Here is a 26,392-nt window from a genome sequence, read left to right on the forward strand (position 1 = left end):
CACAATAAAACAAAACTTTAAAAAAATTAAGGTCCTAAATCTCAGCTACATTCTCAACACTCAGCATCTTATTTAACCTTAGTAATTTGGTCCATTCTCACTGAAGTTATTCGAAACTTTATTACTATACAGAAGCCCTCTACTACTCTTTAGCTCTTTTTACTTTCAGCAAATTATCTCATCTCCTGCTTTACAGATTAAAGTAGGAACATTAATCTTAACCTTCCTTAACCTTCTTCTTGACTCCCAAGTATCTATTTTTTACCCATTTCTCCCCTTGGATTCTGAACTTAAAACCACTGCCCTCCAAGAACTAACATCTTTCACTACTCTCTATATTTAGCACCGTGTATGTAATTACTCATACATGTGTTCGGCTCCTCAAATATAGTGTGGCCTCTAACAAGGGCAGGTTACTGTCTCATATGTACTCCTGACAATTCATGGCAGTTACGTATAGGTATTTGGTAAATTAGTTTGTGTTGTGGACCAAACTTTTTAGGATATAAAAGTAACTAGCCCTGATGACAGAAAAAAGAATCAAATAGGACCCTAAAGTATAAAAACCACCAAAATCAACTGCTTGATAATTACTAGCTACGTATGTAACTATCTCTAGTTACAAATTCATAAAGTCAGAAGAAAAAGAACAATACATTATCCCCCCAAATGCTACCTTCAGTTGAAAAAAGAAAGGCCCAAAAGAACTCTGGTTTGATTCTTAATTTCAATCAGGTATGTTGATAACATAACAGGTGGTAAATTCAGGTAACACCAACCTTTCTTCTGTGCACTCTGGTTTCTCTGTCCCATCAATCTCAATTTCTATAAGCTCCTCTGCTTCTCTTTTTGTCATGGTTGAAGTATTTCAAAAGCTCAGCCCTGTAAGAGTTAAATTTTAAGACATTTTGAAATGATCTGCACAAACAGAAATGCTACCCAAGAAGTAAAGACTCAATTCAAATAAAAGTAGAGGGCAAGTAGAACAGGAGGAAGTAATCTCTACATATAAAAGAAAATCCACAAATGTTATTGATACACCATTGTTTTTGTTAGACAGTGCTTATTAGCCTGATGGGAATTCTTCATCACTCTATTGGATTTATTGAGATTTCTTTTCAGCCAATTTTAGTTAGTAAATTAATTCAACTTACTTCAAAATCAAGTGAAAAGTATGTCAACTACAGTATAAGCAACTTCAGTCTTAATAATAGATTCAAACCTGCAGCTTAAAAACCAACATGAAGATCAACCACAACTGTGCAGCCAAAAGCTGTACTTTATGAGCAGAATAAAGAATGTACTTTATTAGCATTGTACTGATAGAGTGATAATAAAAGTTAATCTTAGCTATGACTTGTATTATGAATTACAGTATTTTGTAAGTGCTGGTACAATATTATAACATAGCAAAATAAAGTTAAAATATCTATTCAATATGCACATTATTATAGTAATTAATTACTGTAGCACTAGGAAAGTAATAACAGTCTTCTTTTCCACATTAGAAAGGGTGGTACCTCTCCCTAGTTCTCAACATCTCCAGCTACTGGGGAGCTGGTTTTCTGACAACTTAGTCCATAATTAGCTGGCATTCAAATCTAGACGGCTGGTACAAAAATGGTCTGATTTTTCCCACATTATTAAGGTTGCTCTCACATGTCCCCCATAAGAAGGAAGAGGGCAGGGTCCTGCACTAGAATATTCATCACGCATATCCAGCAGACTTTTGTTTGGGACAATGAATGAATAAAGGACTTTTCTTCTGACCCTGGCCTTCTAAGTCTTGTCTTTCCCCAATAAAGTCATTCCTGAAGATACTACATGTAAAACTGGAATTCATCCTGAGCACTACAGAACAGGCGGTGATCCTGTAGGACAACATAAGGTCCACCTGGTTAAAGGGATATTTGTTTGTTTACAGATGTATACAAAATATTTTGAAAAGTACCTCCCCCTTAGTAGGCATTCTATCAAAGTGTGTTGGGAGAAAAAATGTTGTAAGGACTATTACACACCATACACAGGTATATTCAATAGATAGGCTATAGAGTAAGAAAAGATATTTCCAGTATCTAAAAGTGACAAGAGAATGTCACTTTTAAAACAAGAACTAGAATAGGCAGTAAACTCCTGCAAAATAATAACGACTCCAAAAAAGTCAGGACAAATTAGAAAGGCAGGTAGAGCACAGCAGAAGGAAATTCACAAAAAACCAAAATGGCTAAGGATATGAAGATATGTTCAAGTTCAAATCACTCAAAAATGCAATTTAAAACAAGGAGCTACCATGTTCTACTGTGTGCATGTGGAAAATTAGATTGTTGAATACTGGAAAGAATCAGCAGGGACATGGGGACATAAGAATCCTCTGCCTCTGTCGACAGAGTATGGACAGATCGAGCCACTCTGCAGAAAAATTTAGCAGCACTTGCTCAAATCGAGGATGTTTACACCTAGGACCAAGCAATCTTGCCCTTTGATAAGCATTCCCGAGATAGCTTCATATTGATTGGTAAGGATGTTCAGGGCAGCTTTGCTGGTGAGAGCTGAAAACTGGAGACAATAAAAAAGTATCCATGGTAGGAAAGCATCCCCATACAAGAAAATGTGAAAGCAGCACACACCCTGGAACTTTAGTAGGAGTGAAAAACAAGGAAATCATGCACATACACACGCACAAAATCAGATGAGCTGCTGTACCGGGGGGAAAAAAAAAGTGAGAAGCATTAAGGTTTACAGCAAAAGAGAAGTTTAAAAAACATTTATGTTTTATTTTCAGGGCCTGCAAGGTCTACTCTCCTCTCCATGACCAATTAAAAGAAAAAAAAAAATCAGAAAACAAGTGAATTTTCTCTAAACTTTGGAAAAAATAAAAAAGCATATTAGGAACCAACCAGAGGCTGAGAACTGGCCCTAAATATTACCTGTGGTTCCCAATTATAGAAGCACTAAAAGAGGTAGTTGTTAAAAACAGATTTATCCTGTCATCTTCCAAGAAAGTTATAGATCAGTCCCTAAAAGGTGCCAGATAAAGAGCCCAAATACTTTAGGAAAAAATACTCTTAGTTTCTAAATTGATCCCTTTCTCTTTCTCTCTCAGTTCTCTAAATTTAGCCTTGAAAGCAAAAGAGAGTTGGGAAAGTGTCCAAATCTTTGATATTACTGCTTGAGTGGGTTTTAGCTCTTTTTCTCAAACCAGGATTCTTTTTCAAAAGTTCAGATGAAAAAGAGAACGTTTCTTGGAGCCCTTCCATCTAAGGGCTGCTCATGACACCCTGGGTTTTTTAGATTAAATCTAACCTGGGATTCAGAAAGCTTCACAAAATGGATACAAACTCAAATTTAACTAAAAAAGTCTAGAAAACACTAATATTCCTTAAAATAATTACATTTAATATTCTTTTGGAGCCACAGTTAAACTTGAAAATTAGTCTTCTTCATTAGAACACATTATTAGTTTAGAGTTTAGGACAATTTTTCCCAATAAGAACAATACTTGTATATAATATAAATGTATCCTTAACAACATATATTGAACACATAATATGTAAAATGTGTATTTAACATAAACATAGACATACAATCTGGGAGTACCTACCTGATCAACTGCACATTTTTCTCAAACTAAAAAAAAACCCAAACTTTTAAATACCAGAAGAAATTAAAAATCATTTTTGTTTTTAAAAAATAAGGTCAACAATTAAGAAAAAGTAAAGCACATGTATTTGTGTGGAGGTGGGTAGGGAAAGCAAGTGTGGAGAAAAGATTAACAACTGGTGACCTTCCCCGCGCCGGGTGAAGGTGTTCACTGTCTAATTTCATTGTTTAATTTTTCTACTTTCCTACAGATTTGAAGTTTTATATATATGAAAGTTGGAGGGAAATAAGTAAACATTTTCATTTAATATTCAGCCTCCAAGTTCTCCTGAGTAGCCTCAATTTAGTAGCTAGCTCAGTATTTATTTTCTTACTTCAAGACTATGCATCGCCCCTAACTCATAGTCCTGTATAGGTATCCAGGTAAAATTGACTTAAGTCCACCTAGTGTCAGAATATGTCTGAAAATAAACAAGCTTGGAAAGTCTGGATCAAACCCTGAGAAGGGTTATTCCCTTAAAGAAGTATGGAAAGAGCTGATCAGTTTCTTCTGAAGCGTAAGATAACACAGCACTAAGGGCGTTATCACTGCCCAGTTCTTCGCCGGGCCGAATGAGCCCTCCTAAATCTTCGCGCTTCCCACGGGCCAAGACTCGCTGCGTGTATTTCTAAATCACGACTCATTATCTTGCAATGCAGTATGAGGCAGTCTTCCCTGCCGTTAACCTAATCAAACGAGGATCCCGAAATACAAACACGCGAAAACAGCTTATCTTCCAGCACACAACAAACTTAAAAAGTTGGCAAACTACATGAACCCATCGTTTTCCCCTTGTCTTACTGCCTCTTTTTAAAAGAAATCCAATGGGCACACTAATAAATGGCTGTGATGCAACTACGGGGTAATTCTAGGAAAAACAACTGGATTCGTAGTGAGAGCGAATCGCTGAGTCGGCGAGACTACTTTTGCATCTTCTTTTGAAATCTCGGAGTGTCAGGATCACATCCCGACCGCGGAGACTGTGGACCAAGGCGGACAGTGGACGAGGGAACGGTGAGGGGAAAAGAGCGGCGAAAGGTGACAGGAACAGCCCGGGCCCCGGGGGCGCGCGGCTTCCCAGAGCCCGGCGCCGCGCGCCCCCCGCCCCTCCCCTCCGCTCCCCGCACAGCCTCCCCGCCCCTCCCCACCCGGCTCCCTCAAGTCTCCACGAACGGAAATGGGAGTCACAGCGCCGGGGACCAGCGGAAACAAAACACAGAAGCGGCCGCGGGGGGGCTGCTTTGGGGAGAAGGCCCCGGAACGAAGCCAGCCCGCGCGGGCCCGCGCTCCCCTCCTCTCCGCGGCCGCACTCACCCTCTCCGCAATCGACCCGGTCGCCCCCGCCCGCGCTCCAGAGCCGGCAGAGAACAGCAGTGGCGCGGGCTCCACGTGCAGCGTCTCTCCCGGTAAAACCTGCAGCTCCCGCGACTCGAAGTGTGAGGCCCCTGGGCCCTTCCCGCGGAATCGGCGCTGAGAAACTCCAAACCCCCTCCCGCCTCCCAGGCACCCCCGGGTCCAGGACTACAACTCCCAGCAGGTTGCGCGAAACGAACGCCCGAGGCAACGGAGGCTCACGAGGCACAAGGGAGCACAACGCCCTAGCTCGCTTTGTTTTACACTCTTGTCACTTTGTCGGTACGTTCATACACCTCAACAACCCAACTAACACGACTGCTGACTCGGGGAGGGAGGGATTGAACTAAGGGACAGGCTGGTCCAAGTGCGCATGCGTGCACAGTAAGGTTTCCAGGAGGGAAAAAGAGAGATCAAGTTAGGAGGACGAAAGATGGCGGAGGACTCGCTAGGGGACCCGGAAGCACTTACCCTCCACTTCCTCTTGTTTGCCTTCTACCTCACCTACAGCCGTCCGGTCGCGGACTGTCTCCGAGACGCTTCCTGTCCGGTGAGTGCTGACCGACTGAAACGGCAGCCCATAATGCATTGCGATGGCGGGTAGGCGGGTGGGGGCGGAGCCAGGGCCGGAAGTAGAACGGTGGCGGCGGCGGTGGCTCTGGCGGCTCGGAACTGAGTGCAAGGTGATTGGGAGGGTAGCTGGACTTGCTTGGGCTCTTGGAACGCCGATTCATAATTTGTTCTTCGGGTTGGGCTGCCTATTATTTCTGCCCTTCAAGAGAAAGCAGTTTTCTGGCTCGGGCACCTTCACGACCTGGCCCGAGGTCACTGCAGATCTCGGCGCTTTTAGGCCTTGAAGTTTGCCCTAGGCTCGGGATATGTATCCTTATGAATAACACCCGCTCCGGGGGCGAGCCGGGATGGTGCGGGTTGCAGGGACGCGAGGTTTCTTGGACCCGCAGCCGGGCTGGGGCAGCCCAAGGTCATGCTCATGGGGTAGGGCGCGCGGGAAATTGTTCTGAGCTATTTAAAGCAGAACGTGCACCCGAAGAGGCGAAAGAGTAATAGTCATCTTAACAATTTGCAGCCCACTTTAAAATGTCGATAGTGCTAAAACGTGGTTAGGCGCCGTGTTTTATACTCTGACTTTCCCTTCACAAGCCTCCCATCTCAACAGTCCTGGGGAAGCGGGCTCTGTCTGGGCGGAGGGGTGCTTGAACAAGCGGAGAGGACAGAGTACGCCTGCGAACACAAGGTTTCCAAAAAGGAGAAAGGGGTTCAGATAGGCACGTTGTGCATTGACTTTAAGCATATGGTTTGAAGAGGCAGCGAAAGGACTGACCTTTGGTTGGTCAGCCAGCACTGTAAACAGGAAAACTATGCTGTTTCAGCGCATGCTGTACCCTTTTCTTGCCTTCCTCAATTTTATAGAGTCAAATCCCTATCACAGGCTCTTGTGACACTCCATAGTATGGGAATAGTGAACACATCACAATTGGTATTTTGACACCTCCTTGTGTAAATAGCATGTGTCTTGGGCGGACTAGTGGACAGCCCGCACTCACTATATATTTAATCAGTGGTAAAAAATGAAAAAGGGGATAAAGGGGAAAAAACGGTTTTGATAGATTATGTGTTCATTTTTTAAACAAGTTGAATTTGAGGGCCCTCCTAAAGGACTTATGAAAGGATGTGGGCTCTTGAATGTATGTTAGGAGTTCAGGAAAAAGAATAAAATTAGAGATGTGATTTGGGAATCATTAGTACTTAGGTGATAGAAATCGAAAAAATGAAAATGGGTTTTACTCATGTTGCCATAGGAATAAAATGATTTTTGCAATCATAGCAAGTTAACTGTGGGAATATGAACAATTGAATAACCTGTCTTAGACATAGTTTTATTACTTGTAAAAGAGGGGTAAGAACACCTTCCTGTAATTCTTGAGGCGAGTGCCGTAAGGGTACGAGGGGAGACTGTATGAGGTCTGTCCAGAAGGTATCTAGCCATGTAATATGAAAGAGAAATTTATTAAAGAAGATACAAGAAACATTGTACATGGGACAATGACACCTCAGTCCCCTTCAAAGTAGGCCCCTTGGGACCTCACACAGGTCTCCCAGTTGCCATTACCTGCCCTGTCGTGTTTTCCTGAATCTCGTTAAGGTCTGAAATCTCTTCCCTTTCAAAGGGGATTTTAGTGTTGGGAAAAGCCAGAAGCCACAGGGCGCCAAGTCTGGGCTGTAGTGCAGCTTAGTCACCTGGGTGATTTGCTCTTTCACCAAAAAACTGCAGGAAACATGATGCATGAACAGGTGTGTTGTGATGAAACTGCCAGTCACCAGTTGCCCATAGCTGCGGCCTTCCGAATCATCGAAATAGTTTTTGTGGAGGAACGTTCAAGCTCAGTGCAAAATTTGATGCAGATTCCTTGCTCTGCTCGCTCAGTCATTTTGAATGTGACTGACACACAGCACACCTGCTCACTCAACGGCGTCTACAGCCCCCACTGACAGTACAGTGAAGTCATCATTGTTCACACATGTGCATTCTGGTCCACTCCTTGGCTGGCACGTTACATCGATGTCGTACAAACCATTCTCATTAACAATGGCTGGACTTTTTCCAGACAGTCCTCATATATGGAAGGTTTTTGTGAAATACCTAGGACTGAACAAATACTAGTTAACCTTACTGCTTGGTGTTAAGTGTGTCCTTAAGTTGCCAGAAAGAAATATGTACATTGAGATGTGCAATGTTAAAAATATGTTTGTGTCCAGTCAGATTCTGCTGTGTAACCTTGGACCAGGTACTTACCTCTAAACCTCAGTTTCTGTATATGTAAAATGGGAATGGTTGTAAGTCAGCTTAAGGTCATTTGTTTTTTGCTTGTAGTCTTTTCTCAAGTATTTGTCTCTGATGTGGTATAAGAATGATATATGATGAATGTTTTCATTTCCTCAAATAGTTTGCTTTCTCCCTGGCAGGGGAAGGGCATTTTGTTGATTGTATAATTTCTTTTGGTAGTTTTTATATGCTATTCCAGGGTTTCTCCACCTCGACACCATTGATATTTTGGACCAGACAATTCTTTGTTGTGGAAAGGCTTTTGTTGTTTTTATTGTTATTATAGGATATTTGGCAGCATCCCTGGCCTTTACCCACTAGATCCCAGTTACACCCTAGTAGGGACAATCAAAAATGTCTTCAGATGTTGCCAAATACCCCCACCCCTATTCGAGAACTGTGCTACTCTACTCTCCTACAGCTTAGTGCTTCTCAAACTCTCAGTGGTAAAGGGTTTCCTACCCCAACCTTTGTGGATGCTTTTAAAGAATACAGTAAAAATGAACTATCAGAAAAATTGTATCAATAACAAAACAACACAAAATACAAATGTTAATTTTTTATTGTAAAGTTAAGCAAGTATAAGTTAATATGCCAAATTGCTTAAAAATTTCTAACTGCTTACTCCCAATTTTTGTATAGACCAGTGACACAGTGTGTATACTACCACTGGTCCACAGGCCATGCTTCGGATAGCAGTAGTATAACTTAATAGGGGTCCAGTGTCAGTATGACAGTGATTATTGTTCTTATTATTATTAGGTAATTTGCCAGGGGAGGAATCATGTTAGTGTTAGCACGTTAGGTTTTCAGTTTCTCTTTAAGGTACAGAAATTTTACCAGGCTGTATTGAGGTATGTCTCTTATCATCATTCCAACATAGAGTTTGGTAAGTAAGCCCTTTCCCTCTAGTAGACCCAGCCTTTCTTAATCTGAGGGAGTTTCTTCTAATTGTCTTATCTAGTCCTTTTCTTTTAGAATTTCTGTTTTCATATATTTGTTATAGTTCAGAATGTTTTTTACGCATTTGGTCTTCCAAGACACCAAATGAGGTCTCAACTGAGATCATCCCCTAATTTATCTACTGAACTTTTTAGTTAGAAAATTATGTCTTTTAGCTTCAACAAGTCTAAGGAGCTGGCAGTCTTTAAGTCCTTATTTTTAAAAATCAGATTTTCATCTCCTTTACAAATTCTGACTCACTAATTAGGTTGTAGTGCGTGATTTTCTCTCTTTTTGTGGGTAGGTTTCCTTGCTGGTTCTTTTGGGCTCAGATTTGCAGTTGTAACAGGCAGAGCACTTTCGCCTCCCCCCGCCCCATGGGCCTGTGAAGTAGAAATTTCCGGGTTGTCAGTCCTGACCGAGGCAGCTGTCCACAGTGTTCCTGCCCAGGTCCCTTTCCAGGGGTCAGGGAAACCTGGCACATTAGTTTGGGGGTCAGGGTTGTTCTTTTCCTGCTGAGGGCGTGCAGTTTTCTAACATCCTAGCATGACCATTTCCCCTGATCCAAAACTAAGTTCATGTAGAAGAAAGAGGCCATTCCATGTGTTGCACTCCTTCTGCATGTAACTGTAGTGGAGCTGCACACAGGCCTGAGTTCCTAACTGCTGCTAGGTCGCAGGGCCTTCAGTTACAAAGTCAAACTTGCAGTGGGCAGTGGAGCGGGGAGCGGGGATGGAGCTGCAGTCAGGTGACCGTCCATAGCATTGACTGAGTTCTGGTATGCTGTAAGTTCTGCAGCAATTAGGAGAATTAGAGTCCCACTTTATGATATATTTAGAGGTAGTCTCAGTTGTATACATATTAAAGCATATTAACATTCTGGTGCTTGTTTTCAGTAACAGAGTCACCATGATTCTTCAGAGGCTCTTCAGGTTCTCCTCGGTCCTTCAGTCTGCAGTCTCGGTCTGCTTGAGGAGGAATGTTGGTGTGACAGCAGTGGCATTTAGTAAGGAACTTGATCCTGTACAGAAGCTCTTCGTGGACAAGATTAGGGAATACAGAACTAAGCGACAGTAAGTGGGTACATAATCGACCATGATACAAATAATCAAAGTATATAAGTTTTGAGGTGATAATACAATTACTTGGTGTTTCATAGTGTCTTAAGACCTTCGCTGAGCTGATCCCTGGCATGGAGGTTTGTCAGTGTGGCGAAAGGAGGCGATAATATCTTGATTATTTTAAGTCCCAAATTTTACCTTTTTTATGGGTTCCAAGGGAGAATCCCATTAAAATTTCTTGTTCTTTTCAATATGTCCATATTATAATGGCATTGATTATAAATCAGAGTCAGTTTGTAGAGGTGCAGAGGACCTTGGGACTCATTAAGGAACCATGCGGTAGTCCCCCTATCAGTGCGGTGTTGCTTCCTGGGTGTTCAGTTACCTGTGGCCAACTATGGTCCAAAAATATTAAAGGGAAAGTTCCAGAAATAAGCAGTTCATAAGTTTTAAATCACACGTCATTCTGAGTAGCATGAAAAAAATCTCTCACTGTCCTGTTCTGCCCGGCTTGGGATGTGAATCATTCCTTTGTTTAATGTATCTATCCCGCATACACTACCGGCCAGTTAGTCACTTAGTACCCATCTTTGTTATTATATCAGTTAGCAGAGAGGCCACATTCACATAACTTTTATTAAAGTGTATTTATATTGTTATACTTCTTTTATTTAATTATTGTTAATCCTTACATCATGATTTCAGGGAAATGTAAAAACAGCACTTAAAAAATTTTTTTTTTTTTATTCTTATATATTTCTGGGAATATCAAAAGACAGAATACTCTGAAATGGTATAAAGCAAGTCTAGGAACAACATGAGTACAGTACCATACCGTTTTGGAGATGAATGATGACCTTAGCCATCATTAAGTTCAACCCCCAAATCTTTGGAAAAGTGCTATACATCAGTTCCTAGTTCCATTTTTTAAAAAAGTTATTTAGTTGTTGACCATGTGCAGAGCACTGAGCCATGAATTGTGATGGGCCACAAAGAAAGAAGCCACACTGCATTTCCACAATATTCTTAATGTCTGCTAAGGGTAGAAAGTTTGTAAGCAAGTAAATACAGTTAGGTAAAATGGGTTAGATGCTAACTGAGACTGGCACATTCGTTGTTTGGGGAGTTCATAGGAAAGTTATGTTCCTTTCCAGCTGGAGGCATTTTAGAAGGTGTCTTAGAAAAGTGAAGGTTTTATCTGGGATTTGAAAGCAGTGTTGGAAGTCATTCATCTCTCTAGAGAATTTCACAGTCAGCTATGTGTAATCATCCCTCTTGGGAAAAAAAGTGAAGAATTTACTCACATTATTTTGCTTATAGCTTGAAAGGATTCTCAGACCCACGGAAGGCCATTAATAGACACACCCATGGGTCTACCTGAGGTTATGAACAATTGGTGTGAAGATTGGACAAATAAATGGGAGTGGGAGGAGGGTATCTTTTATAAGGAAAGAGGGTGTGAGCTAAGGTATGAAAACTAGAAAGCATATTTAGGAAATTGTGTAATGCTGTATCCCCAGACTGCAAGGTATATGAAGCGTGTAAGGAGCAGTAAGGGTAAAATGGAGTTAGAATGAGGGACTGTGGAAGGCCTTGATTATAGACGGACAATTGAAATAGTACATGAAAGGCATTTATGAGAAATAAAAGGTTTTTGAGCAGGCTGAAGAGGTAGAACAGGATTGCTCTATATTAGGAAGATAATTTTAATCACCGTGTATTGAGGAAATTGGGATGAGAAAAAAGGGAAGATGCTTGACAGGTTTGAAAAATGTAATAATCTGCCCTGGCTGGTGTTGCTCAGTGGTTTGAGTGCCGGCCTGCAGACTGAAAGGTCCCCAGTTCGATCCCAGGCAGGGCACAAGCTTGGAATGCTGTCCAGGTTCCCAGTTGGTGGGTGTGAGAGGCAACTGACCTACGTATCTCTCACACCTCTCTCTCTCCTTTCCCCTCTTTCTAAAAAAGTAAATAAAATCTTTTGGAAAAAAAATATAATAATCTAAGCATTGGTTGATAAGAATCATGGCATTGGGAATATGAAAGTGACAAGAGTCAAAACACTGAGACTTTTGAGACTGGACCACTTAACAAGGTTTGGTTGTTAACTGGAATTAAGGAGGGAGAGGGTGAAGGGGTAAAAATGAAGACAATGTTATGAAACAATCTTATTCATGTTATCCCCAATTCATATATGAGAAAACGAAGGCTGAAAGTTTAGAATTTGCCTAAGATCACACTGTTCAGTAAGCAGGTGTACAGGATGGGGGGGAATTGGAGTGTCTTCTGTCCGTAGGCATCGTGGCATCATAGTATTGATGCTGTTCGCACTTTAACTGTCCTTAAAAGTGTGTCCAATAAGAAGTCAGTCCTCAGGTGTACTCTGAACCTAAGGAGTCTGGTTCATTTATTTGTGCAAACAACAGCATGGGGTGTCCCGAGCATTCATGCTGGTCCAGAGGCCAGCGCTGCCACTTACTAGCTGTATGACCTTGGGCAGGTTATTTAACCTCCATGCCTCAGATTCCTCGTATATGAGATGCGGATGGTAAAAACAGTATCTGTATCATAGGATGTTTGAAAGATTAAGTGCTTCAATAAATTAGCATGCCTAGTCTTTTTTTTTTTTTTTAAATGAAATAAATAAATCTCCCTTAAATTTCTGCTTTGACCCTGTCACCATCTGGAGCAAGAGGGGCTGGGAGTTATATAGTCAGTTGAGAGGTTAGAGTATTTGCCGCCTCTCTATATCACAAGAGTACACATTATAGTTGTAACAGCCACCACCTAGGATATTGATGACATCGGTTGGATCTTCTCAAAGCAGTTTCTAAAACTTGTGAATCTCAGGTCTGGAAGGTAATTCATCAGAGCATCTGGTTGAAGGCTCTATCAAGAACTGCATTGTATATGTATATCAGTAGGTATTATTCACATGTGACTATTCAAATTATAATTATGATTAAGTTTAAATAAAAGTTGTTTCTCAGTCTTAGCCACATTTCTAGTTCTTAATAACCACATGTGGCTAGTGGCTACCACATTAGACAGCAGAGATATAGAGCATTTCTATCATCACAGAAAGTTTTCATAAGTTCTTAAATTAGAGCTTTCCATTTTTTTGGTGAAAATTCTGTAACATAAGTAAGACCCTATGCCTTTATTATAGGCATGTGTGAAAATATTACCCTTGATGGAATTTTTGCTTGTAAATTTTTTTGTTTGTTGTCCATTGATAGGCGCGCAGTAACATGACAAACACAGAAGAGTGTGCAAAGAATTAAGTAAATGTAATTGACCTCATTGCTGGTCCATGGTGCTGTATATACCTTCCCAAAGCACATCTCTGATTTTGTCATTTTATTGCTCAGCAAATAAAATACAAACTCCCAGGATTCCCATGCTCTGTGTCCCGCCGGCTTTTCCATCTAAATTGCTTAATACTCCCACGTAAAGCTAGTGCTTGATCTCCTCCACATCTTTGCTTTTCAGTCTTAGAATGTTGCAAATTAAAATCTGACTCAAATGCGTGATGTATCACAAATGCCACTTTCCTTAAATGAAATTTTTTTCTGATTAGCTCAGCAAAAGTGCTCTTTCCTCAACTTGAGTAGCTTTTTGTTAAAACATGTCTTTGAAGCTTATCACATAACTCCCTTACAGTATAAATGTTTATGAATGTGTTTTTTTTTCTTCTTCTAAATGCCAGAACTCTCAGGGTAGAAAATGATTTTGGTCTTGTAAACTAGTGCATAAAATGAGTTCTCGCTTGCTCATTTACATACAGGTCGTCTGGAGGGCCTGTTGATACTGGCCCAGAGTATCAGCAGGATTTGGAGAGGGAGCTTTTTAAGCTTAAGCAAATGTATGGTAAAGCAGACATGAATACGTTCCCTGACTTCAAATTTGAGGGTGAGTCTCTTTAATCACAGATTTCTTCTTGTGAAGATCATTTTAAGAAGAAAATGTTTATATGTATTTATACTTAATTTGGATATTTTAGAGGCTGTCAGCTAGATGTGGATTCATTAAGACAGTGATGTGTGCGTGGGAACCTCAGGGATAAATGTTTGCCGTTGGTTATAGGAGTTCATATAACATAGAGGTTAAATGATGGGGCTCTGATATCAAACTCCCTGATCCTGACTCCTGACAGTATCATTTATGAACTGTGTGATCTTAGATAATTAATTGGTACCTGTTTTCCCACCTGAATTGGGAGAATTATATCGTCCCCACGTAGTTGTTTTAATTAAATGATATATGTATAGTCAATTAATAGCCAGGCTCATAGTAAAATGCTGAATAAGTCTTTGGCTATTGTTATATTTCCATGCAGATGTTTAGAAACAGCAGATACTCACTAAAAACAATCAAAAGATTGATGAGTTAAATATTGAAGCTTTCTCATCAAGGCATTTTAGTGCAGCATGGCTAAGCTTAAACCTTTTTTTTCCTCTTCTTAGATCCCAAATTTGAAGTCATCGATAAACCCCAGTCCTGAAGAAATGTCAAATTTATCTGGTAATTTTCACTAGATAAGTTGTACAACTGATCAGAAGTCCCAGAATAAACATACATTTCAACAACTGTCAGATGTCCTTTAATTCTGCTTCCAAATAAACTTATTTGGTGATGTTGGGTGTATGCTTGAGTGTATTGAATTCTGTGTTTTAGCACTGTTTTTAAATCTCATTTGGTTATAACAAAGCAGATGGAGAACTTAGATAAATTGAGTACAACTTGCTTATACCCTTCAAGGCTCCTCTCCGTGCGCAAGGCACCCTTCTTTCTCACTGCGGAGACCTGCCGCCGGAGGGGAGCCACCCTGGCTAAGGAACGCTCGCTGCAGAGGGGGGCCACACTAGGGGAGGGTTTCTAAATCCTCTCTCACGGCTCCTTCGGGAAACTCCGGTGTCATTTTGAATATGTACAGGAATGTCCACGGTGTTTTAACATCCATCTTCTCAAATAGTAAAGGCTCTTATTCCAGTAGCTCAGGTCCCTCCTCTTCCCTTACTAGCTAGTGGTCACAGTCTACCACAGTGCTGTACAGCCAGGGGAGGGAAGGCCCAGGGCCCGTGGAGAGGGTCCTAACAGAGGGACTTCCCTTTAAAGATCAAGCTGTATGGAAGTGTTTTGCCCAAGCAATGGAGGATCCAGCAGCTCTGCGCTGGGTAAGAGGCATAGTGGGCACACCAGAATCCCAGAAACTTGTTTCCCTGAAACAAGGGGGAAACAGCTGTGCCTTTTTATATCTGACGATCTCTCTGACTTGTGTCAATAAATAACGGATCTTAATAAGCCTTTAAAGGTTTTCTTTAAAAACGTGAAGTCAAACACAGCCTTCGTTGTGCATTTGGCTCACTTCAGAAAAGGAATAGATTTTTACTATGCCATGCCATACTGAGGAATTTGTTTTCCAAAAGATCCACAAATGTTTCCTAGTGGTACAGGTAGGAAGAAAGGGTCCAGTTTTCAAATGAAGCTAAGCAATAACAGTTCAGTTGAACTACTTTTATTTGAATAATGTCAGGCACTGGAACAGAAGCTGATGTTCCATTATGGCACTATTTAAAGGCAGTGAAGGAAGTCTGCTGCTCAGGTCCTTTCTTCAGCCTCCCCTGAAGCAGCTCTTTCCCACCCAGGGGTCAACGGTGCTGGTCTCAGTGAGAAGGGCTGACCCTTTCAGCACGTACTTTTCTTTTTCCCTCCCTCCCCTACTCCGTTGAGTTGAAGGTTACCTTTTATAATCTCACACCTAGTGTTGCTTTTTTAATACAATCTTTTTACCTGTCTTGCAACTGGAATTTGTTTGAACCTCGTCCCAAACTCCACCATTATGTAAACAGAAGGGTTCTGTTTGTGAATGGCTGCAAGAATACTGCCAAAAGCAGCCCACTCCTGTGCCCTTCATCTTGGGACCATGCATTTGTAGCTACATTTCACCTAGGGAAGCGCTCTGTTTCCCAGCTGAATGCGGTAGCAGTGCTTTGAGTCATGGCTGTTACCCAAGGCTTCATCTCCCTCAGAGCCCCTTCCTCTTTCTGGTGAGGCTGCCCCAACTCTGCAAACTCTAGCCTTTCCCTGTCCCTTCAGCACTGGTGCCTTCTCACCCTGCACTTGTCATTTGGGACCACCTGGGTTTATAGCAAATGATCTGAATCTTCTAAGCTCTTAGCTGTTTAAAATGGTTTTTTTCCCCCTCCCATGCCAGGTATTACAGGCTGAATTGAATTCTAAACTTCATCGAAGTTGAAACCCCTAGAACCTCGCAATGTGACGATATTTGGAGATGCAATTAAGTTACAATGAGGCCGTTAGGGTGAGCCGGAATCCAATGTGCTGTTGAAGAAGAGGAAATTGGAGTTGAAGAATGGCGTGGAGAACTGGAAAGGGACATGTGTCTGCTAGTTACCTAGTTCCACCTTTAATAATAACCAAAGAGGGCTTCTGATCTAGGCTATTTGTACTTATTTAAACTAGTTTTGGACCTTTTTGTTTGTTTCTGGCTGTCACTTTCTGATTGTTGCTGCTCTTTTTGTTGCTGGCCTATAAACGCCAGCTTTCAAGGATGCCTGCTTGATCCCAGGAAACATCCTTGTCCTAATAAATCATGGGAAAAGGAGAGCTTCATTTCCCCTGCTGTTTTCCTTAATACATTTTTTCCGACTCTCACTCCTGATTAAGGGTATTTCCTTCTTGGCAGGTGCCTTCAACTTCAGGAAGTGATCCTCTTTAAAATTCTCTTGTGTAGGGAGTAAGCTGGGGTAAAACTCAATTTTGACAAGCTCATTCTCACACAACTTGGACAGGTCATTCTGTCTTCCCGTTCCTCCCTATTCCCAATCCATCCATACACACTTCAGTGTTCATGGACCTGGGTGTTGGGCAAAAGGGTAGAATTTAAATATATTCATCATGGTAGCTTCAATATTTTAAAAAAGATGAGAAAGTTGGGCATCTGTGATTAGGGGAGAATGGGCAAAAATAAAACGGCCCACTGTAGGGGAAGGCACTGAGATGCAATATGGCTCTAGCCATAGCAAAGGCGTCTGGGAAATGTTAGATTAAACTCTGTAGCCTCAGGCTTGGCCAACTACCTAGAAAACCTGAATGCCACCCAAAGATAAACATTATGTTCCCAGGAAGGAAGTTAATGAATATATAGAGTGTAATAACTGCCTTATGTTATCTGTTAACTTAGGAATGCATTGTTCTTTCTGGTAGTCTATGTAGCTACCCACCATATAGTTTTACTGCTAACCTCTTATAAAAGAGACCCCCTGTCCTGGGAAGGGTATACATGTTCTCCCAGCTGGCCACCACTGGCAGCAGTTGCTTTGCCTGCATAGGTAAATTTTTCCAATTAAAGCTCTAAGAATTTGAATAAGGTTGCATTCCAGTGTCTTTAATCAATCCTGAATTTAGACTTTTGGGGCTTTTCCAAAACCCAGCATGGCATTTAAACTGGGTAGTGGAGAAAAGGAAGAGAGAGAAATGTTTCAGGTTGTGAGACTCATTGGTAGAAATCAGGCTCTTCCACAGGATTGCAAGGAAAGCATTGGAAGGGCTCACAGGGGAAATTGTGTGGCAAGAGGGTTTACTCATACAGAAGACTGCCCCCGGGTTTCCAATTCCCCATCTGCCTCCATTCCACCATGGAAAAAGTCCAGCTGTGTTCTCAGGAAGGCCAAAACAGAAGCCGGTGTCCAGAGTGCCTGCTTCCTGTATATTAAAGCTCAGTCTTTTGGAGTCCACATAGTCTTCTGTGGGTCCCAGTAGCTGCTGGACCAACATGGTCACGTGCTTCCAGGCAAGAAAGAACCACTGAACACCCGGGGTGAGTACATTACTGGGTGAGAGAGAGAGAACTTACTTGTTCCCCTGGGATTATATTAACTTGGGTTTGGGATGGATCAGATGCTTTTTTAAAAGAACCCATCATCTCTCCAAGCTCTCCTGGGCTTTTGATAGGCCCAACCCTAATCAGACTGACAGGCCTTTTTGGTGAAGCACCTCCCCCTGTATTCCCCTCCCCCCAGCCCAACAATCGGGTACTGGAGTAGGAAAGGGAGGCGTGTTAATTCCCTTGGTGGAGCAATGCTGTGATCCCATGGGGCATAAAGCTGTAGCTTCCTGATGAAGCAAGCAGGCTCATGCTTGCCAGTTTATTAAACTCCATGTCTAATTCCCTTTGCTCCCTTTTTCTCAATAATTGGCTAACTACATATGGTAACAAGATTAGGGAGGGCTGGAAGGGTTAGAGATTACTGAGGATTAAAGGGGAGGTAAGGTACAAGAGAATTTGAAAATGTAATAGAAGGAAAGTTGGGAGCAGAGGAAAAAAAAATATGTAAAACATCCTGGATCAGATTGATCTGGGTCATGTAGCCCCATGGATTCCTCACTTAGCTCTATGAACTTGTCAGTCATTGACCCTTGGTCTCAGTTTCCTCACCTGTAAAATAGGACATACCCCCCTTTGTATCATTGAGATGGATGAGATTTTACATACCCTCTCTTCCGTCCACCCCCGCCTCTGGCATGTATAAAATGTTCAATAAACAGCTGTGGCTTTTTATTTTCAGAGACGTTTTCCTTTTCAGTGTTTGAGAGCTTGTCATGCATCCAGACTGAGAGATGATGAGATTCTAATCTCAGGCAGCTAAAGAACTAGCCTTGTAACTACAGATGGTAAGAGGGTGTAGTTTCCTGGGTTTTACTGAACAATAGGTGGATGACTCTTCCCCTGTACTGTTAAGTGGAGCTAAAAAGTTTAAGAAGTTCAGCTATTTTTGTTGACGTAGGCTCTTATAAAACAAAACCACATGTGAGACAAAGGAACTTTCTTTGCAAACATGTACTGAAAAAGAACCAATTGTTCCAGATTTAGTTAGGTTAAACCCCCAATTCAAAATAAACCTAGTTACAACAGCAACAATAATTAAAACGAAACTTGCTGTTAAAGATTCTAGAGCTCTAATCCTTATATAACAATTTGCAGAAATATAAAATCAAAGTGCACAAAGAATTATAACGGGATTTTACCAATTGTTAAGTGTTCAAGTTCCTCAAATAAAAGCCATTGGAAACACAAGCTCAGACATAGGTGGATATACTTTTAATAGTTGGAAAATGAGTGCTCAGTACTATGTCATTTGTGTGGGAGAAAGCATTCTTCACAGTTTTTATTCAGCTGTATACAGTAGTTTAAGGTAATGTATAATATGTTTTTGACAAAGTGTTAGATGTTAACACTGTATAAGGCAAATCGTCTAGCCTATATGGCTTAGAAGTTTTTCATCTATTAGTAAAACTAATGTACCACATGTTTTCCTCACATAATGGATTTGTGTCATTAAATTGATCTTGTGTGCAGGTAGATAGGCCTGAAAAGGCATCTTTAAGACTCACATGATCCCTTGGCACTTGGTAATGCAGAGAGAAAGCATTTCCCAAACTAAAGCAAATGAAAGCATGGGCAACACTTGGCCTAATTTCTTACAAAAACTTATAGATAGGATGGTTGTTTTTTTTTTTTAATGCTTTACCATCAGAAGTTGGGGAACTGTGTGTGGGCCATATCTTGTGTCTGCCTACTATTTTTGTAAATAAAGTCTTATTGGAATACAAACAGAAGCATTGAATGCCACAAACAAGTCGGGGGCGGGGGGCAGCCCGACTATAGGGGTCTTCCCAGTGACCTGGTGTCCAGGCACGTGCTAGGTACTCAGTGAGTGCTTAACCCATGTGTACGGTGAATCCTGAGAATTTGCTTTATTATTGAGCAAAAAGAATTGACTCCTTTAAAAGCAGCTTAACCATGTTCAAAGTTGTCAAAGGTATCAAATGACCTTTTCATCCAGATTTGCCCAGAACTGGAAATACCCTAGCCATATTTTGTTATTAATATGAATTAATCAAAACAAATTTTAACTACACTTTAAACATAGTCTAACTGCTCTTCCCATTAAACCAATTGTTGGGAGTTTTCACTTGGTAACACTAGCTGGAGGCCCTTGGGATTAATCCATTGAGAAACCAGGTGATCAGACCCATTTTTCATTTCAGCCACCATTTTTCTTGTGCTCCCTATCGCAAGGGGGATGGATGCCAAGTTCAGGGAGCCACAGTGAACTCTTTCAGCTCATTTTACTTGTCAGACAAACACATCTCCCCTATCCACGGCTTTGTGATTATCAGGATTGGCAATCCACAATCTGACCGTGAGAGCAGGGAACTCGGCCCAGACCAAAATTGCCCTGCATGATTTTGAGAGACAGAGATGCAAAGTCATCATCCCACAGGGAAAGGGGTTGGCAGAGTTCTGTGCAGAGGCTCCAGTGGCAAGCTCTGATGTCAAGGTCACTGATCCTCTTTAAAGGGGTTTTAGGGGACGGGAATAGCGACAAGGAGGTGTGGGGGTGAAATAAGACACTTGGGTTAGGGTTTGACTCTCAGAGTGAGCTCTGGTCATCAGGTATTTTTCATGTTGCTTTTGGTTCTCAGAAATTAAACAGTACAAATCCTTGGCTATTAGGCCCATTCCCACTACCTCCCTTCTGTGGATAAATGAGCAGCAGAATGAGGACTATATGAAGAGAGAAAAGAGGATTCTGAGGGAAATAAGGCCAGGGTTTCCTTTTGCATCTGTCAGAGCATTTCTCAACCCTCTAAATCAGACTCTTGCAGAGAGGGTGTGTGCAGGTTATATTAGCATGCTCTGTGGATTAATTTCACAAGCAATATATGATATATTTTAGTAACTTCCTCTAGAGGGTTAGGACATTTAACAAACCTCAGAATATTAAATGTACTTAGTCTGGACAGAAGAAATCAGACTGTAGTCTGGGGAGTGACAGAACTATTTCTCTTTCTTTTTAATAATTTTATTTTTCAATTAAAGTTGATATACAATATTATATTAGTTTCAGGTGTGCAGCATAATGATTAAACACTTATATAACTTATAGATGATCACCATATTAGTAACTATACTCCCTATGTTGTACTTTACACCCCGATGACTATTTTGTAACTACCAATTTGTACTTCTCAGTCCTCCCCCCCTTCACCCATCCCTCCAATCCCCCTCCTATCTGGTAATGAACAAAATGTTCTCTTTATCTACATCTATGAATTTGTTTCTGTTTTATTTTGTTAAGATTCCACATATAAGTAAAATCACACAGTATTTGTCATTCTCTGACTCATTTCACTCAGCACCGTACCGTCTAGGTCCACCCCTGTTGTTGCCGATGGCCAAGATTCACCCTTTTTTATGTCTGAATCAAATTTCATTGTATATATGCACCACTTCTTTATCCATCCATCTATTGATGGGCACTTAAGTGGCTTCCATATTTTGGCTATTGTAAATAATGCTGCAGTGAACATTTGGGTACACATCTTTTCAAATCAGTGCTTTCTTCAGCTAAATACCCAGAAGTGGAATTGCTGGGTTCTTTGTCTCTTGTTAACCTGTTTTAAAGTCTATTATGTCTGGTATACCCAAGCTTTTTTTTTTTTTTTATTGTTGTTCTTGTTTCCATTTTCATGAAACGTCTTTTTCCACCCCTTTACTTACAGTCTGTGTGTGTCTTTTGTTTGAAAGAGTGAAATTTGTAGACAGCATATGTAAGGGGCTTGTTTTCTTTTTCATTCAGCCACCCTATGTCTTTGGATTGGAGTATTTAATCCATTTACATTTAAAGTAATTGTCAATATTGTCATTTTATTCATGTTTTTTATTTCTTTTCCTCCTCCTCCTCCACCTCCTCCTCCTTCATCCGGTCTCTCTAACAGTTCTATAATACTGGTTTGGTGGTGATAAACTCCCTTAACTTTTTCTTGTCTGGATAGCTCTGTCTTCCCTTCTATTCTAAATAATAGCTTTGTGGGGTAATCTTGGTTGTAGTTCCTTGCTTTTCACCACTTTGAGTATTTCATGCCAATCCCTTCTGACCTTCAAAGTATCTGTTGAGAAATCAGTTGATAGTCCCTTGTAGGTAACTAACTGCTTTTCTCTTGTTGCTTTTAAGATTCTCTCTTTGTCTTTATCTTTGCCTTTTTAATTTTAATTTGGTGTGGGCCTCTTTGGTTTATCTTGTTTGGGATTCTCTGCGCTTCCTGGGCTTGTATGTCTATTTCCTTCACCAGCTGAGGGAAGTTTTTTGTTATTATTTTTTCAAATAGGTTACAATTTCTTGCTCTCTCTCTTCTTCCATTACCCCTATGATGCGAATGTTGGTACTCTTGATGTTGTCCCAGAGGGCCCTTAAACTAGCCTCATTTTTTTTGGATTCTTTTCTCTTTTTGCTGTTCCAATTGGGCGTTTTCTGTTACCTTATCTTCCAAATTGCTGATTCAGTCCTCTGCTTTCATCTAATTTATTTTTGATTCCCTCTAATGTACTCATTTTGGTTATCGTAGTCTTCATTTTTGACTGGTTATGTTTTCTGTTTGCCATGTTTATGTTTCCTAGCTCTTCGTTGAAGTTCTCACTGAGATCATTCAGCACTCTTATAACCACTGTTCTGAACTCCGCACCTGGTAGATTGCTTGTTTCCATTTTGTTTAGTTCTTTTTCTAGAGTTTTGTTCTGTGCTTTCATTTGGGACATGGCTCTTTGTCTCTTCATTTTGGTTGCCTCTTGTGTTTGTTTCTCTATATTAGGCAGAACTGTCATGTCTCCCAGTCTTGATAGAGTGGCCTTGTATAATAGGTCTCCTGCAGGGACCAGTGGCTCAATCTCTCTAGTTACTTGAGCCAGGTGCTCCAGGTATGTCCCTTGTGAGGGATTTATGTGCCCTCCTGTTGTAGTTGAGGGATTGCTGTTAGCATGTCAATGGGACAGACTGATTGTGAGGACTGACTGACTGTGACTACAAAGCAGGATTTGCTGTAGCAGAGATCTGGTGTCTGCTAAAGTCTATCCATTGAGTGCATTGTTTGTGGAGGTGGTTGGGTGGTGACCTTGTGTGGTCTGAAGCTGGCCACTGGGTGTGTTGGTTCAGGGCCACTTGATTTGAGCTACAAGATGATCTGTAGAGGATTGCCACTTTGCTGGGCTTCGAGATACCTGGGAGAAGCTGAGCTATGAACTGAGGCTGGCTGCCACTAGTGTTGGGCTTGGGGTTTCTTAGCAACAGGTATGGGGCCTGCCAAGATGAACATGTCTGGTGTTCGTGAACCTTTGAGAGATTTTAGGAAAGTTTGCACCATGAGCCAAGACAGGCCATTATTATGGAAAGGCCACTGGAAGTGGCTTGGTTGGGCCCAAAAGTTGGGTAGCTTGGTCCCGGAATCACCAGGGCAGGGCAGACAGTGAGAGCCAGGTTGACAGAGACTCAGATATGGCACCTGCCTGCCAGCTCTGTGGTGGGGAGGGCTAAGCAAAGGAAAAATGGCCTCTCCCAGCACTTCTATCTGGGAGAAAGCTGCCCCTCCAGCTCTTGCCCTGATGCCAGACTACTGAGTTTCCGTATGTCCTTTAGTGCTACTGACTCAGCATTGCTGTTCAGGGTGAGTGAGTCCTAGTAAGTCCATGGGTGGGCTTTTAGAGGAATGCCTGAGACTCTAGAAGCCCTTTGTCTCACTGAGCCACAATCCCTGCTGGTTTTCACAGCCAAGAGTTACGGGGACTTCTCTTCCTGGCACTGGAACCTTGGACTCAATGTCTGGTTATGGGGCCGGGACCCCTCGCTTCTCAGCAGGGACCTCTGCAGATGAAACATCCCTCCTGACTTTTAACTGCCACATATGGGTTATGGGACCAGCCCGTCCTGTGTTTCCGCCCCTCCTTCCAGTCTGGAAGTGGTTTCTGTATATCCTTAGTTATAGGACTTCTGTTCAGCTGGCCTTCAGGTAGTTTTCAATGGTGGTTGTTCTGTACTTTAGTTGTAATTCTGATGTGGCCAAGGGAGGAGGCAAGTACAGCATTTACTTGCTCTGCCATCTTGACCGGAAGCCCAGAACTATTTGTTTAAAATAACAATTTCAAGTGATTTAGTGTTCATAAAAATTTTAATGAAATACCAATTTTATCTCCTTATGTATCTCTTTGCAAATGTAAGACAAAGCAGAGTTTTATAATTTTTAAATAACTTGGGTAACAACTGCAGTGGTGGTGTTTCTCAAAAGGGAATTCTTTTAAATTATAAAGGATTTTGAGTGCTTGAAATCCTATGAAAAGAAACAAAAATCAAGTTTAAATATATTGTATTAACTTATGTTTAAAGAAATATATAAATCTTATGAGTATAAAGGTACATCCATTATAAGAATTTTACAGGTACAAACCAGCATATATTTAATTAAATATATCTTATGGGGAACTCAATAATTAAATACTAGGAGACATGGTCTTTGAAAATGTGCCTAAAGAGTAAAGCGATGGGAGTGGGAATTAAAGCAGGAGAAATCTTGTTTGCTAGGTGTGTGCTACAGTGTCTCACGGATGAAGGCCAGGGTGCTGCTCAACGTTCTCCATGGGATGGAGCAGCCCTCTCCGAACACTGAATTATGTGAAATCATAAGGCTTTATTATAGGAGAATTATAAGAAAATGTCAATAGTGCCAAGGTTGAGAAGCCCTGTTCTAGGGCAAAACTAGAATTAGAGACTCTGGCTCTCCGCTGATGAGAGCAATTGAGAGGAAGACAAAGAAAGAGTAAAAGGCTTTTGCTCTTCCAATGCAGCCACAAAGTGTCACTTACTGTTTGGTGGGATGAGATTATTTTATTCCACTCTCAATATTTTCCACAAATGGTAGGAACAAATATGAAGTATTATATATTGTTTGTTGGACAATTAAAGAATAATATGCTTTTGGTATAGCAAACTACAAAGTAAAATGACTTCTGTGATTGACAGATTCTGGAGTGGACACTCTAAAAAAATTTTTGATTTAAAAAACTCTATAGAGTAGTTCATGAATGTTCAACATTAGTGTCCATCAGAATGACTTATGTGTTTAAAATTCTGATGTTCATGCCCCAGCCCAAGCTCTAGTGAAAGGAAATCTAAGAGAATACTAGGATATTTAGAGAACCAGTGCTCCATTTCTTAAGAAAGGGTTTAGGCTTCTAAAAACATTGGAAACCTCCCTCTCCCTACTGTATTTCTGCAAAAATAGTCTAGAGAATTGAATATCTATCCAAAGAACTACACAATCTGAGCAATGTGTTTACCGCTTCACTGTATTTACGAATGCAGAAGTACACCAGGTCCAAATATCTGAATTATATTCCCTTGGCCATCTCAGTTAGATAATAATTGCATCATTTCAAGGATTTCTGAGGTGCTTCTTTCCACAATCACAGAGGACGGATATTCTATACCCTTCAAATTTCTAAGTGCTTTAACTAACCAAAGTAGCGTCCTGGGACCACAAATCTGAGGAAGTGAGTTGCTTGGTCAAGCTGACAGATCGAGATGCCTGGTTCCCAACTTTGCCACTGTAATCCTGTGAAAATTTGTGTCTTAAATTCCTCACCAATGAGATAGAGCTGATAAGGGCAGCCCTAACAATGATAAGAGACTGGCTAATAATGGAAAATGCCACAAGAAAAAATAATGATGTGGTAAAGCCTCCTTCCTTGCTCTGTAAACGCCGGGCGACTTTATCATGCCACCGCAGGCAGGGATGGAAGCTAACATTTATTCCGCTCCTTCTGAAGACCGGTGGTTGACACTAGTACAAAGTATATTGAAAGTGAAAATCCATCACTTACACACAATTACTTCATTTCCTTGCCCTATTCCCTAAACACATCCATTCTATAGACATGCTTTAAAAATACTCACATTTTCACTCATTGTAGTGGTTATGGATGCAGAAGTGCTCTTCCTGTTTGTGGAATATAAGAAACAACATTTATTACATGATCACTTCCAATTCTGAAACACATACCCTTCCATTTAATGTTACCTCCATACATTTTGTCAACAGAAAGAGGAAACTTTACCATAGCCAGATGCAAAAAAAAGCCAGAAGTCTCAACTGAATTTCTTATATTTACCGGCAATATTCAGAGAGAGAGCCATGCAACAAAATGTCAGTGTGTATGAAGCCCTGTATCAAGTTGTGGCCTAGGGCTAATATACTAAAGATTTTGTGGAATATGCAAAAGAGAGATTTACTAACTTTCAATTTATTGATTTAGTAACATTTAACATTGTGAAAGCTTGAGATTATCATCTCAAATTTCACTTTTTCCATGGAAAGTTTTATGTGGTAACTATGGTTTGGGGCTGAACTGTGTCCCCCCAAAAATCAAATGTTGAAGTCTCTACTCCCAGTACCTCATCATGTGACCATATTTGAAGATAGAATTAAATTAAGGTGAGGTAATCAGGGTGGGCCCTAATCCAATATGACTGGTGTCCCTGTACGAAGACAGAACTTAGACACAAACGCAGACAGAGGGAAGTTGGTGTGCAGACACAGGGAGAAGGCCATCTATAAGCCAAGGAGCGAGGCCTGGAGCAGATCCTTCCCTTCCTTGCAGCCCTCAGAAGGAACCAATTCTGCTAACACCTTGATCCTGGA

The 26,392-nt window shown here is 41.1% G+C and overlaps 3 protein-coding genes across 7 annotated transcripts in view; 1 reads left to right on the plus strand and 2 right to left on the minus strand.

The window, feature by feature from the left end:
- The window catches only part of GABPA (GA binding protein transcription factor subunit alpha), a 30,201-nt gene extending 24,624 nt beyond the window's left edge, over positions 1-5,577 (minus strand). The window contains exons 1-2 of one of the 3 annotated variants that reach the window (XM_054579555.1): positions 5,465-5,577; positions 780-882 (exon numbers count right to left, since the gene is read on the minus strand). In XM_054579555.1, the coding sequence (XP_054435530.1) occupies positions 780-856 (77 nt within the window). In that variant the 5' untranslated portion in view covers positions 857-882; positions 5,465-5,577. Of the gene's footprint in view, positions 1-779; positions 883-3,601; positions 4,690-4,954; positions 5,076-5,464 lie in introns of those variants that run through there. The other 2 variants (XM_054579542.1, XM_054579548.1) reach the window with 2 other exon arrangements.
- ATP5PF (ATP synthase peripheral stalk subunit F6) lies at positions 5,426-14,428 on the plus strand. 3 transcript variants are annotated; one of them, XM_054579590.1, is made up of 4 exons: positions 5,426-5,543; positions 9,677-9,853; positions 13,626-13,750; positions 14,305-14,428. In XM_054579590.1, the coding sequence occupies exons 2-4, from the start codon at positions 9,690-9,692 to the stop codon at positions 14,340-14,342; spliced, it is 327 nt and encodes a 108-aa protein (XP_054435565.1). In that variant the 5' UTR covers positions 5,426-5,543; positions 9,677-9,689; the 3' UTR covers positions 14,343-14,428. The 3 variants fall into 3 exon arrangements, with proteins under 3 accessions (XP_054435565.1, XP_054435556.1, XP_054435567.1); XM_054579581.1 differs by lacking the exon at positions 5,426-5,543 and adding an exon at positions 5,565-5,676; XM_054579592.1 differs by lacking the exon at positions 5,426-5,543 and adding an exon at positions 5,599-5,676 and having other exon boundaries at positions 9,683-9,853.
- A 9,419-nt stretch (positions 14,429-23,847) lies between these two features.
- Positions 23,848-26,392, minus strand: part of JAM2 (junctional adhesion molecule 2) — a 53,014-nt gene continuing 50,469 nt past the window's right edge. Inside the window, exons 9-10 of the mRNA XM_054579576.1 lie at positions 25,648-25,690; positions 23,848-24,025 (exon numbers count right to left, since the gene is read on the minus strand). Coding sequence (XP_054435551.1) covers positions 23,993-24,025; positions 25,648-25,690 — 76 coding nt within the window. The 3' untranslated portion in view covers positions 23,848-23,992. The remainder of the gene's footprint in view (positions 24,026-25,647; positions 25,691-26,392) is intronic.

Source organism: Pteronotus mesoamericanus, unplaced genomic scaffold (assembly GCF_021234165.1).
Source record: "Pteronotus mesoamericanus isolate MK-2021 breed Mesoamerican mustached bat unplaced genomic scaffold, CSHL_Meso_final contig_116, whole genome shotgun sequence".
Lineage (NCBI taxonomy): Eukaryota > Metazoa > Chordata > Mammalia > Chiroptera > Mormoopidae > Pteronotus > Pteronotus mesoamericanus.

Coding starts and splice junctions, on each gene's coding strand:
- ATP5PF (XM_054579590.1), top strand. CDS start 9,690: ATGATTCTTCAGAGGCTCTTCAGGTTCTCCTCGGTCCTTCAGTCTGCA. Junction 9,854..13,625: donor GAATACAGAACTAAGCGACA/GTAAGTGGGTAC, acceptor ATTTACATACAG/GTCGTCTGGAGGGCCTGTTG. Junction 13,751..14,304: donor CCCTGACTTCAAATTTGAGG/GTGAGTCTCTTT, acceptor TCCTCTTCTTAG/ATCCCAAATTTGAAGTCATC.